Below are 13,928 nucleotides of genomic sequence, written 5' to 3'. Positions count from 1 at the left end.
ATACTGATCATATGTTGATAATTTGTAGATCTTCTTTCTGATCATTTTTTGCTTTTTTAAAGTTTCTGTTTTTCTATTATGGTGTAAGATAACAATAAAAAACGCAAAATAAAATGAAAAAGTAACCGAGGGGCGACCAACAATTCCCGCCATGTTACCATATTTGTAGATCATGTCTTGCTGATGATTTTCCATCTCTATTACTGGTTTCGAGATAATAAACAAAAATGAAAAGTCTTAAAAATCGCAATTCATGGGCTATAAAGAGTCAACTGACAAATTCGGTAATAATTGCATTATTTGTTGTTTTAAATGTCTCCCTATCTATAATATATGATTTAAGATAATAGTCATTTAATTAATCATCTCACAGTTTTATTGTAAATGGACATTTGGTAGATCTTAAAACAAATGGAACACATCTGCTCTAGTTTTTCTCTATCTTAAGCGTTTTTCAAGATAATATAGACATAACTTGCATATTACCTCTATATTTTATTTTTAGCCTTTTCAGCCATATTGAATGGGATCATCGGAAGCGTTTTTTAAACTATATACCCCAATGATGATTGTGGCCAAGCTTGGTTCAGTTTGGCCAAGCAGTTTCAGAGGAGAAGACCTTCATCGGTGTTTTTTCTCCAATTAGTGTCGGTATAACCTAATCCATACATGAATTTTGGAATGCGGAAGCCAGTAAGTGGGTTGATAATCTCAAAATGTTTGATAATTATGTGTTTCAGATTCTTGTTTAGACTAAAAGTTAAAATGTTGGTATTGAGTTAGATTGTTAGATTATTTACTGTTGTTTGTGAATTGTTTGTCTATGTATGAATGTTAATTTGTCGAGGAGATCTATTATTGGCTTCTGGTTCTGTAAGTCGTTTACGTTAAATAAATAATTAAGTATCTGGCAATCATACAATCGCGTAATATTTTGTTCGGCTTTTTTTTTTACAATTAGTATCAGAAACATATATACTTGTGTATATATATCTCTGTTAGTCTCTGTTAGTATGTATACAATAAGTAGCAATTACTGCATAAATGGTGATAAAAAGGTGTCAGTCAATCTAATACCTGTAATATATGACATTTGAACTAGACAAACAAAACAATTACTGTTTTGCTACTATAATTGTACATTTTAATTTTAGTAACTATGATAATTTCCCGCAGCACCATGATCAATTAATCGTCAACCATTATCATTTTAACAGTACAAAATCACATTTCAATACTAAGCGCAGCTACTCAGATGTACACAATGTAACGGTCACATCCGAGTTATCTCCCTATAGACGCATGAAATTTATATATATAAAGTGTTGTTTTCTTTTTTACAGCACTGTATCGATACCTCTGTTGTTGGACTATCAGTCTCCGAGGGTATCATGATCAGCTCAGTAGTCAGTACTTCGGTATTGGCATGAATTATAGCAAACCTCTATTAAGTTGTCCCTTGGCCTGGATGGGGACCTTCATTTCTTTATCCGGCATCATTTTTAGACCATTTTTCTCTATTCATTATTTATTTTCCCCATTATTCTCTTTTCTTTATAATTTAACACCCCATTATCCTCTATTCTTTACATTTGTTTGCCAATTTTTCTGTATTCTTTTTTGTATATTATTCTGCACTTTTGATCATTATTCTCTATTCTGTAAATCCCATCCAGATCCTCGTTTATAAATTCAGTAACTATTAAGAAACAAAGGGTTCCACTCCCTTATGCAAATGTGATCTTAGATTGATTTGGCTATCATTTCTAGGTCCTTTCTGGTCATATAACTCCTCAACTGTTTCGGTTCTTATACATCCTTGGCTTTCAAATATTAGCCTTTGAGCGTTCCTAATGAAGGTAAATACAGAAAAGCGCTTCGGACACATGATATTTATGAAGTGTTGTTTTCATTATTTATTTTGTATAGCAAATATAACGAAAATCACTTACAAAATCTTTATTTCATCTAAACAATTTATACAAGAAAAACTTTCCTTCATTTGACATTATTATAAATATGTATCATATATATTTAGTTAAATTATACACCAAAAAATGTATAAAATTCACATCCTTTATTGCACTTAACGGCCTTGTACGACGACTGATGAAACAATGAAACATGAAAAATAGATATCAAACAGATATGAAATCAATGATATTCTCCAAAGGTTATCATCATCTTGTTTCGGTAGAGATAATGCCCCCCTTTTTGTGGAACCACTGATAAATCTCGATTCTTTGAAACCTTGATTTCAAATGAAATTCTGAAAATGAATTAACACATTCCTTTTTCCAAAGCGAATGACGAATCCAATAATGAAAGCATAGCGTAGTGGTCCTAATTCATATCACTACAATTGAAGTGGCGGCACAAAATTACGTGATGTTATATACAAAAAAACATATTCTATACATTTTCGAGTTGAAAATCCACAAACTTTAAATTCGAAATAGATTTCCAACCAATTATTCTTCCGGATACGTCTCTGACTTGCTGCGTGTCCAAGGAATGGCTTGATGACTTACAACTGATCATAATTATATTTTCATTGTGCTGATTGTGCTTTCCAAGGTGAAAATTTGACAGGACCTTTCGGTTTTATAGAAGATAGTCTATCCATACCGCCGTGTCCTCTGAAATGGATATGATAATGTCACATACATCAAGTCAGTGTTTCAACACGAAATATGGACGATCAGATTTAGTGAGAACTTTTAAAGTAGAAGTGAGTTCTATATTATGAAATGTAAGTTTAAGAAAAGAAGAGAAACATACAATTCACTCTGTATTTCAATTCAAAATAAATGGAGAATGTGTCCATGGGACCCAGTTTATGCCCCCGCTTGCATATAACATTATAAAGGGGCATAACTCGAGAACGGTAAAAGTGACGCCACCCAAATTCGAACTTGATCTGTGTTTTGTGGTAATAAGCATTGTGTATAAGTGTCATAACATTTGGTTGAGACAAACTAAAGGTAGAGAACGGAAACCAATTTTGGGATATACGTACGGTCGGACGGAAGGACAAGGTATATACACATAATGCCCCCTGCGGTGACGACGGGGGCATAAAAAGCCGACTTTCTCACGAGAAGGGTTATGTAAACAAGACAATATAACCTGAGATTATGATGAGTGATCGGATGCGCAAAAGAAAGTACAGTTATAGAAACCTATACCCAAGATAAACTTATTCATAAACAATAGAGAATACTTTGCCTGAAAACAATTGATCATGTAGATAATAGAATGATGACTCGTGTTTGATTATGATGGTGTCAGAAGGAATTAATTATTCTGCTGATTTATATATAGTATCTACTGTAGTCTTCTGACTGTGGAGGTGAAAATTGCTGATTGCTTATTTTGCAATTATCACTCAAAATTGTCTTATAATTTCAACACTTGAAGGGAATATTTATGAAACTAAATTATATTTTATCAAAGCAAATTCGATGACCCATTGGCGTATTTTGAAAAGATATAGGCTCCTATTGCAGATTCAGGATTAAAAAGGGGCAGGGTAGTGGAGGCCTACTGCAAAATAAGAGTCAGTCAATTTCAGAAAAAAAACACATTATTTTGGACGTTAGGGCCCCGCCCTCAATTTGTTTTCGCCACTGGGAACATCATGCACTGACTTTACTTCACACAATGGCAATTAAAGTCTGAACGTAGCCGGAGTTTCGAACAACATCATCTCGTATTTCGGAACAAGAACATATGACCAAACTATAAATGCTTAAAGATGTCGCAGACCTACAAATTATACAGGTATTGGAAAAGTTGGAGTAGTTAATAGTTGATAGGAAGAACATTCCAAACCGAAACCAGATTCTATTGGAAGTAAAGATACGTATTGTCTTTCAGATACAAATCAATAATTCTAATGTAAATTCTACATTTCCCTTTCATGTTCTCTTATCTTTTTTTCAGGTATATGAATAAAAGGATACTTTTATAGGTTTTTTATCTACCCACTGCAATCATCATCGATTTACTTATCTGGGGGAAATGATCCAAAATGCAGGTGTTATGATAATCAGTACATACTTAACTACTGTAAGCTGCAGATAATTTCCTGATCCCCGAATCGTCTGGTGTGCCTGCATATGTGTCATGCCCCTGGCATCGGAATTTCCGATACCTATTATAGAATCACCAGCAGACAAAACACCGGCCGCTGGACTACCAGATTCAACCTAAGATAAAAAAAAAATCATGTATATAAACCAAATGACCACTGATAAAACTAGTAAATTGCGCATTCTGATTTACATCAAATCAAATAAAAGAATATAATTCAAGAAATTTATTATTGACATGAAAGTGCAAACAAATCAAAAAACGCTCTCATGTAGTTACAAAGATACATAACAAGTTTCAGTCTGACTTTAAAATAAACTAGTCAAAGAAACATACTGTTTTCTGTAAATTATTAATTATGTATTTTACACATTTTACAAAAATTTGCTAATTCTGGGGCTGGCATGCTGGTGCCCACGGTATTCTTATTGTACCCAGAGGAGGTAACTTTCTCGACTGCCATACAAGAGATAGGTTTAGCTAGCTATTAAACCCGGTTTAATCAACCATTTTCTATATAAATTCCGACCGTGCAAGACCCTCATGGGTAGTCAAGGTCGTTAAAAAAACCCTCGTCGTCGTTTCTACATAAGGTATTGCCTGTAACAAGTCAGAAATATGACAGTTGTTTTCCATTCGTTTGATGTGTTTGAGCTTTTGATTTTGCCATTTGATAAAGGACTTTCTGTTTTGAATTTTCTTTTGAGTTCTTTTTTTTTTCTATTGGGTAAACCATCGATAATTTGCAAAAATTGGAGAAAATAAAGTACATTATGCATAATGGAAACTTCAGTAAAACATGTATAGAATAGGTTTAAATTTGAGAAAAATGAAGATGCATATATAAATTTGTCAATATTTGAGTTGTTTGAAAACGTTACAATCTGATTTCCAAATCTCATATTACATGCACGAGTATGCATGATCTATTGCAGTTTACAATGGTTATTCTCATTGGAAAGGATGTATTGCGCTGTATGTCACTTTGATGACGTTAGCCCGAATGCAATGGAATGCGTGTATCTAATTTACAACCAAGATATTATTGTCATTTTCAATAATTTAGGAGAGGATCTTTCAGCGGTTTGATCATAATATTATGTTAATGAAAAGCATGATCAATGCGGGGTATCCAATTTCATTTAACGACATCTTGGTGTAAATATGTTTAAAGAAAAAAATACATATACAATATTCCGAAATTTGCCTCCTTTTTAGAGGAGAGGAAAAAAGGAGGGACTTCGGAATTGTGGTAGTTATGTTGATATTAGTGATAATTACTACTGAAGTTAGGTCTGGGTTTTTCTTGTACAAAAGAGAAGAAGCAAACTTTCATCTGATGTATCTTAGATGATGGCGATGATTATATATAATCTTGCATGTGTTCCGATTTAAAGTGTAGAAGTCTGATGTCATTTGGAGATGTAATTCTTTTCTCATGAAGTTTCTTGTGGAGACTTGTCACAATGCCAGGAACATTTGCCAATCATCAAACAATGTTAGTTTCTTGTATAATTCTAACTATTGATTGTTATTATTAGGAAACAAAGGCTATAGGTAAAAGAAGATGTGGAATATGAGTCAACGAGACAACAACCAAAAAGCACAACAAAACCAAGTAGAGCATCCAGATGTCAATATATAATCTTTAATAATTGACAAGACTTCGTGTCCATACCATATATTTTAATAAGCCTCCACAAGCATTGCACATTTAACGGAGACTACTAAAGTTCTGCATCAGAAAATTCCTTCATTGACAACAAACAGTGAGATATAGTTTGTACGTATACCGTAAAATATGTTACTGGTCAAAATAACTAACTCCAAACAGGGTATTATGTTCTGATAATATTTCCCAAAGAAAAATTCTGATAAAAATATATTTTGATTTCGATCTTTTATTAATGTAAATTCAAAGCATGTCAAATACATGAATGAAAACGATGGTGCTATACCCACCCAACTGGTTCTGCAACAACCAAATATTGTGAAATTCACTTTACTATTTGGATTCGAAATTGAACTACTCGAGTGAAATGCCAAGTACAATACCCAAAATAACAAAACCATAAAGTGAGGTAAAAATTCCAAATTCCAAACTGGAACCCTCAGTTAAAAACCTTATTGCTTATCGCCACATGACGAGAACCCTAATATATACTAAAAAAGAAAAAAACAAACAAACCTCCAACACAAAATCCAAGTGGATTTTTGGAGAGAAGTTCCACTTTACCAATTTTAAACTTCTTGTCAGCATCAAAAGTTAAACAACTCATTGGTTCCAAAAAAAAATATATGATAAAGCGAGAGTTGCTCCAGCTATAGGTTCTTGAGGACACGGGACAATTTTTTTATTAGCCCTCCCCCTTTTTCCCAAAATCCATTTTTGTTAATTTTAATTATTTTCGACTTTTTCTGTGTTTCTATTGGAAATATGTGATTTACCATTTACTATCAATTTCTAGTTTACTATCCACAGTTACTGATAATATCACTCTAGATACATTATCAATGACCTCTGTTGATATTAAACTAAGAATTTATAGTAAATAGAAAATCCATGTTATTTCTAGTATATTTATGTTAATATAACACAGAAATACGCGAAAGTTATTGAAATTGAAATAAAAAATTACGGATTTTGAAAGAAGGGAAGGGCTGCAAAAAAATTGTTCCAAAGTACCTATGGCACCAGTATAATCATTTTATGTTTTGAAGCTGTTCATTACACTAGCCCTGTATTGCGGCACACACGTGTATAGCTTCGTGCAAAATATATCTATTTGACATTGAAAAGGTCGAACTAGAATTAATACTTTACAGGGTTTACTTGATTGAAGTGCTTATTGCTGATAGTTGTACAAATACAATGCGTATGTTGGGGCGTGTGAAACCAATTATATTGTCTGTTTGAACAATTTTCTGATTTCTTATCAATCTGACGTCTGCAATAATGTAGTACAGGAATCATATGCCATATTAATAGACAGGGAACCATAAAATATTAGGTTTCAGTCGGCCTTAATTTGGCCCGTGTATATATACAATGATTAGAGGTTAATTGATGGCAGCTTCTGTATTTCAGTGAAGAACAATTAACTAATTTCTTGTCTAATTTAAAACAACTTAAACACAACAGTATCTCAATAAATATCAAATTGTACCTTTAATCGCACTTTTTATCTTAAAAATGTAGCACTTATGTTTCAATGTGGCATGGAAGAATTTTATGCATTACGTTATTGTGTAGAGTGATAGATAGTTTATCAATGTTAGATGGTTCAATTGAAATAAAATGTAATTACATATTATTCTCGGTTTCAATTTGATTTGAAGCCATTTCTTACATTATAATTATGAAGAAAAAGAGATCATTGGGGCATATAGGCAAATGAGACAACCCCCACCCCCAAAAAAAGGGATGACAAATTATACATGTAATTAAACGAATTGTAATTAAACGAATAAGTAACTTTTTACTCAGTCAATCCAAGAAAAATGAAAGGACTTTTTGTGTTCGGAAAAGAAATCAATCTCAATACATTACTTAAATCATTTATCGGAACAAACTAAATTGAATGGAATTGTTACCACGCCTACCTTTTTTACTTGAAGTGGTACATTAAAATCCCGTCCTCCTGCTAACCGAAATCCCCACGGTTGTCCTCCGCTCTTCTGTATCTGAACCGTCGCCATTCTACGAACCTACAAAACTTCCAAGATACAATCAGCAAACACTTGTTACAGTGCTAGATTGTATGTCACCCCTGAGATCCTCCCAAAAGACAAGATACCACAACAATCTATGAAATCACATGATTCCTGCTAGAACGATCATCTGTTGGGGAGTAAACAAGAAGTTCTAAATATAAACATAACATTCCATGTAGATACTACATATCATTAATAGATGATACCACTATCTATTAGTTTATCTGTCTTTCATTTATGTCGAAAAATTATGTACATATTTTCTATTTCATTGTTTTATCTTTTCTCTTTGTTTTCATTTTTAATTTATATATATACATGAATTTGATATGAAAAACTTAGTTTTTCAATATGATATTTCAGGTTGCATGAAGGGGAGTTTCGCAAAAGTTAAACACGATTGAAGGGTTAATTATAAATTCAACAATTTTTTTCAACAAAATAACCGACTCCATGTTTTTTCCGCATTTTTTTCATATAGAATTGTGCGAATGTGATTCAGATCATTGTTAAACAAAGACTATTTGGTAAAATGTTCAGTACATGGATGAATTCATTTGTGTTCTTTTACTAATTTATATCTTTTTTCATATAGATCTGTCAAATCAATCATACAAGCAAATTGTACTTATTTCAAAATCCTTGTTAGTTTTTGTTGGGAAATGTTCTCTAATGTCAGCTATATACTGAAATCTGAACCTGTTTATTGTTTTATATTGTATAATAACTTTGATTGAGTTAAGCCATTTCAATTGATATTTTATAGTGTGTTTTTCTATGTTGTGATGTTACACTATTGTTTCAGATAAGGGTGAAGGTTTGGTACCATTAAAACGTTTAAACCCGCTGCAATTGTTTGCACCTGTCCTAAGTCAGGAATCTGATGTTCAGTGGTTGTCGTTTGTTGATGTGGTTCATAAGTGTTTCTCGTTTTTTATATAGATTAGACCGATGGTTTTCCCGTTTGATTGGTTTTAAACCAGTAATTTTTGGGGCCCTTTATAGCTTGCTGTTCGGTGTGAGCCAAGGCTCCGTGTTGAAGACCGTACTTTGACATATAATGGTTTACTTTTATAAATTTTGAGTTTTCTCATTGGCACTCATACCACATCTTCTTATATCCATTAAGGTTTCAAAATAATAGTACGACCGATGCTTGGACCGATGATTTGGCATACGTTTGCCTGTTTTTGGTGTTATGAATACATCGCAATCGTAGACCGGTCGGACTGTGAACGTTGATCCAAGGATCTTGCATTTGGGCTGAATGCGTATAACAAACGTTGAGTTCTCTGGAGCTGATAGTCAGTGGTCTGTAGTGGAATATTTATACCGCTACCTTTTATACCTTTTAGTCTGAAACAAGTTCAATTCCGTATAGAAGAAGAAGATAGATGTTTTATATTCCTTCAAATGGGTTCACAAAGCGCATATCTGTTTTTTTTTTCAATTTTCTTGCAACCGTTCGAAAAGTGTTGAAAAAATGTCTCTTCAAAATACGATCAAATTCACCCTTTAAGCAAGTAATAACAATTCTAAAAAAGTGTTTTTGCAAAAGAAATAGATCCAAACAATCACCTCAAAGATCAAAGCAACAAAAATGTCTTCAAAACATCAAACACCCCAACCCAAGCCCATTCCACATCCCAGAAAAAAAAAATTTCCATCATAATAAAAAAAATAATGTCTTAAAGAAAGATAATAAGTTTATCTTCCATGGCGATATGAACCATAACATGAATTACCTGTTAACCACATTTTTATTTGTCATCTAGCCATCAAGGAAACAAATTTCTTTTCAAATATCTGATTTTTTTGATTTTTTTCTTTCTATTTATTTCCTCTAGCTGCGAGTCTCTCTAAATATTTGTCTGGCACGGGGACATAAATTTCATCTATTTACTGTACTTCGATTTTGGTTTAATCAGTATTATCTATAAAGTCATTTGGCTCTTTTGTATTCATTTTTTCAACTAAGTGAATGAATGATGTAACCCATGCAACAAAGTTGTCGACGCAATTTTTATAGTCTAGCCACTTTTTGTCCATCTTTCTTTGTTATAGGCTTTAGCAACATAATCATTGCAATCTTCAAAATTTAGGTGTCAGTTCCAGTAAATGGAAAACGTACAGTTAAGAAGAGTATCGATATATGAATTTTCAGATGTTTCATGCCAGCAGGTAATCTTTCAATCATATATTTTCTTGACGAGAATTCGAGAACGATAAAAAACAACTGTTTTGTACTCTGCAACATGGAGCAGCAAATACTAATTTTAAAGTCTTTGATATGGTATGAGAGTTGATCGAACCAAGGACGACCTCCCATTCCCCTATTTACAGCGAGCACGCTATACCACGAACATACTGGAGCTGTAGCTACAAAAGATGTACGAGTAACAAATAACATAGTTAAAGGCTTACGACTTGTATTTTTTGTAAAACGCAGGCGTTGTCAATTATAATCTCTGATCGAAAAATTGAATTTTGAAAAATGAAAAATGAATAATGGAAATAATTCAGCGCGGTTCGATAAGAACATTAATTTTCTCTATACAATGACATTCTCTGGACTTTTGTGGACAAGACAGAATCCATCTATGTCTTGCATGGTATTTCATAAATATTCGTTCATTTAGAGTTAAACAAAGCTGGTCAAAAACTTTGCTGATTAAGTTTGTTAAGATGCAACTATAGCTTCTGTTCATACTGCTTCCTAAGTAAAATATTTACAAGAAAAACCATTTCTTGTTACTACTATGCGAGAGAAAAAAATATTTCGATTTCTGCGATTAAAAAAAAACTGAAAATGTGATTTACCACATGCTCTCTAACTGTATCTCAACTAGCCAGAACTTAACCTTTTTCAAACTGAATAGAATATTTGTACTTCTTTGATAGTATGAAACCCTTTGAAATCATGCAAGGAAAGACATTGTATACATCACGTCTCATTAAGGGTGAATGTTTATTTTACAATTCAGTATGCCATGATATGTATAGTTACAACAAGAGTGTCACATCCACATCCATGTCCTGCCTACTCCTATTATAGTATTCCATTTACCTAAAATCTTTCTTTGACTGGCAAAACATATTTAGTTCCGTACTCTTTTTACCCAGTCGTAATTTAATAGCTTTGTTAAGGATGCGACTTATCTCCGCATTTCTATATGCGAAGAGCAACGTGAAGTGCGACACTAGTGGAACAAAAAAATTTCACCTTTCCGGAGCACCTGAGTTCGCTCCCGGTGTTGGTAGATATCAAGCTGTTTCTGTATGGCGTGTTCTGCACTATTGTTTGTCTTTTCATATATTTATTTTGTTTACCATTGTGATGTCTGTCCTTCGACTATCCTTAGATGATACACCTTTGTAGCTTTCACTTCTTTTATGAAGGTATGAAAATGTGTTTCAAAGGCCTGGTATTGGTTATCAAAGATATATTGATTTGAACATTATCAATAAATGGGTTCACAACTTTTGTTCACTAAAAAAAATGAATACGTCAGTAAGTTTGGTTGACATGAAGCCTTTTTTTCAGCCGGGAAGGATTGTGCCTGATATTCATATGATGAAGACATAATCTTTCAATCAGTTTAATTGAAGTCTGGAGCTGGCATGTCAGTTAACTGCTAGCTGATATATAGTAGTCTGTTGTTATTTATGTATTATTGTCATTTTGCTTATTTTCTTTGGTTACATCTTCTGACATCAGACTCGGACTTCTCTTGAACTGAATTTTAATGTGCGTATTGTTATGCGTTTACTTTTCTACATTGGCTAGAGGTATAGGGGGAGGGTTGAGATCTCATAAACATGTTTAACCCCGCCGCATTTTTGCGCCTGTCCCAAGTCAGGAGCCTCTAGCCTTTGTTAGTCTTGTATTATTTTTAATTTTAGTTTCTTGTGTACAAATTGGAGTTTAGTATGGCGTTTATTATCACTGAACTAGTATATATATTTGTTTAGGGGCCAGCTGAAGGACGCCTCCGGGTACGGGAATTTCTCGCTGCATTGAAGACCTGTTGGTGACCTTCTGCTGTTGTCTGTTCTATGGTCGGGTTGTTGTCTCTTTGACACATTCCCCATTTCCATTCTCTATTTTATTTGATTGATAACTGGTTATTTCTAATTCAAATATAATTTCATATTTTACTAAGTGTTTAAACATTTTTCATTTTTTTTTATACATTTCAATAACTTATATGTTATCAGTCATGCAATTTTCAGGCTTATGGCGGTACCAGGGTGAAAATGAGTTTTTTTGCATTTATATTAAGTATACATAGATTCAAAACACACTGAGGGGGAGGGGGGAGGGTATTTAAAGAAAAATCAAAATGTAATTGTAGCTTTAATAACTAATTATTTTTTTATTTCTATATCAACCATTCGGTTGCCATAGCAACAATGTACCGGAATCTGCAATCTAAATAACATTGACTTAAACATTTTCTTTCTCCTAAGGAAAACAACATCAACGCTTAGAAAGTGAATACCAAACAAGAAAGCTTCCAACAACACGTTCATGTTGTTTATGTAGTTCTAAGACAGGCAAAGATAAAATAAAACCTAGAAACGAATATGGGATGAGTAACTATTGGGGTCCTAATGGGCAGACATATCTTGCTTGATTTACATGTACCGGTATATGTCCATACATATATATAAAAAAGAAGATGTGGTATGATTGCCAAATAGACAACTCTCCACAAGAGACCAAATGACACAGAAATTAACAACCATAGGTCACAGTACGGCAACAATGAGCAAAGCCCATACCGCATAGTCAGCTATAAAAGGCCCCGAAATGACAAATGTAAAACAATTCAAACGAGAAAACTAACGGCCTAATTTATGTCCAAAATAATGAACGAAAAACAAATATGTAACACAACAACAAACGACAACCACTGAATTACAGGCTCATGACTTGGGGCAGGCACATACAGAATGTGGCGGGGTTAAACTAATTTGAAGGCGCAAACCCTCACCCTAACCTGGGACAGTGCATGGTCTAACAGTACAACATAAGAACAAACTATAAAAATCAGTTGAAAAAGGCTCAACTCATCAGATGGATACCAATAGAAATACATTTAACAAAAACACAAACACAGAGTGGACGTGGACGGGTACTAGTACATCCAAACAACAAAAAGACACTAAGTACAGATCTGAGAGTACTCACAGTTACTGACAGCTAGTTCATATATGTTCATATTTTCCCTTACAAAGTGAAAAATGAGATTTAATTCAAGAACCTAATGTTCATGCATGCTGCAATCTGTATATGTAATAAATTAGAGAAAAATATAAGCACTGCACTTTGAAATGCCTATAATGATCTAAAGTTTATTTCCAGATCCCTTTGAGAATTAATTTTCATTCAGATCAATGCAATGAAATCTAAAAGATAAATTTTGTGAAATAAGAATGCGATTCTAAACGGGATTTTATCCTAAATTATTAATTTTACGTAAACAAATCTACTTGTTTTGTATATCTTGATATAAGATTCAAATTTCCTCAAGTCAAGAAAAACTTTAATTTATCGCATTATATAATTGGACATTTAATAACAGGTGCCCCGATTACGTTATGTGACTTTCAATCGACGTTTTCTCATTATGACGTTTACCGCCATAAGCCTGGAAATGTCAAGGCGGGTATAACTAAATTATGAAAACATTAGTTGCACATGGACTAGGTCTATTGCTTTATATTAGATGTCAACCCCGATGTAAAAAAAGATGACAGCCAATCAGAATCCCATATCAGATATATTTTTTTACCGGTTGAATTTTTATTACAAAACAGTATACGACTTCATAGTTTTTATCGTGATGTTGCTTATAGAGCCCGTAAATCAAGATATGATTCATAATAACTCAGTGATCATTTGAATAAACTTGTTCATAAATGTTATCAATTTAACACCGCAGCAAGATCTCTGCAGATTTGTTTTTATTGGTACAAACATTGATTTAGTATTTATATATATATATATACAGTCACGAAAACGTATGGTCCTTCATCCTGTCGATAGTATTTACATATATTTTGGCATTACACAAGGTCGTACTTTTCCTAGACTGTTTATGACGTCTTTGCAC

The 13,928-nt window shown here is 33.2% G+C and overlaps 1 protein-coding gene across 1 annotated transcript; it reads right to left on the bottom strand.

Moving 5' to 3' along the window:
- Positions 1-1,944: 1,944 nt before the first annotated feature.
- Positions 1,945-7,965, bottom strand: LOC127705203 (PDZ and LIM domain protein 1-like). The gene is made up of 3 exons (XM_052209525.1): positions 7,699-7,965; positions 4,063-4,211; positions 1,945-2,639 (listed from the first exon to the last, which is right to left on the bottom strand). The coding sequence occupies exons 1-3, from the start codon at positions 7,792-7,794 to the stop codon at positions 2,552-2,554; spliced, it is 333 nt and encodes a 110-aa protein (XP_052065485.1). The 5' UTR covers positions 7,795-7,965; the 3' UTR covers positions 1,945-2,551.
- Positions 7,966-13,928: the final 5,963 nt, after the last annotated feature.

The sequence above is a fragment of the Mytilus californianus genome, unplaced genomic scaffold (assembly GCF_021869535.1).
Source record: "Mytilus californianus isolate M0D057914Y unplaced genomic scaffold, xbMytCali1.0.p SCAF_6, whole genome shotgun sequence".
NCBI classification, from domain to species: domain Eukaryota; kingdom Metazoa; phylum Mollusca; class Bivalvia; order Mytilida; family Mytilidae; genus Mytilus; species Mytilus californianus.
Note: the sequence above shows the minus strand (reverse complement) of the source record. Positions and strands in the feature narration are given on the sequence as shown.

Excerpts from the sequence above, each read along its gene's own strand:
- LOC127705203 (XM_052209525.1), bottom strand. The coding sequence starts at position 7,794 with ATGGCGACGGTTCAGATACAGAAGAGCGGAGGACAACCGTGGGGATTT. Across the intron at positions 4,212-7,698 it reads TACCACTTCAAGTAAAAAAG|GTTGAATCTGGTAGTCCAGC; the intron begins GTAGGCGTGGTA and ends TTTTTATCTTAG. Across the intron at positions 2,640-4,062 it reads CTGCAGCTTACAGTAGTTAA|AGGACACGGCGGTATGGATA; the intron begins GTATGTACTGAT and ends TATCCATTTCAG.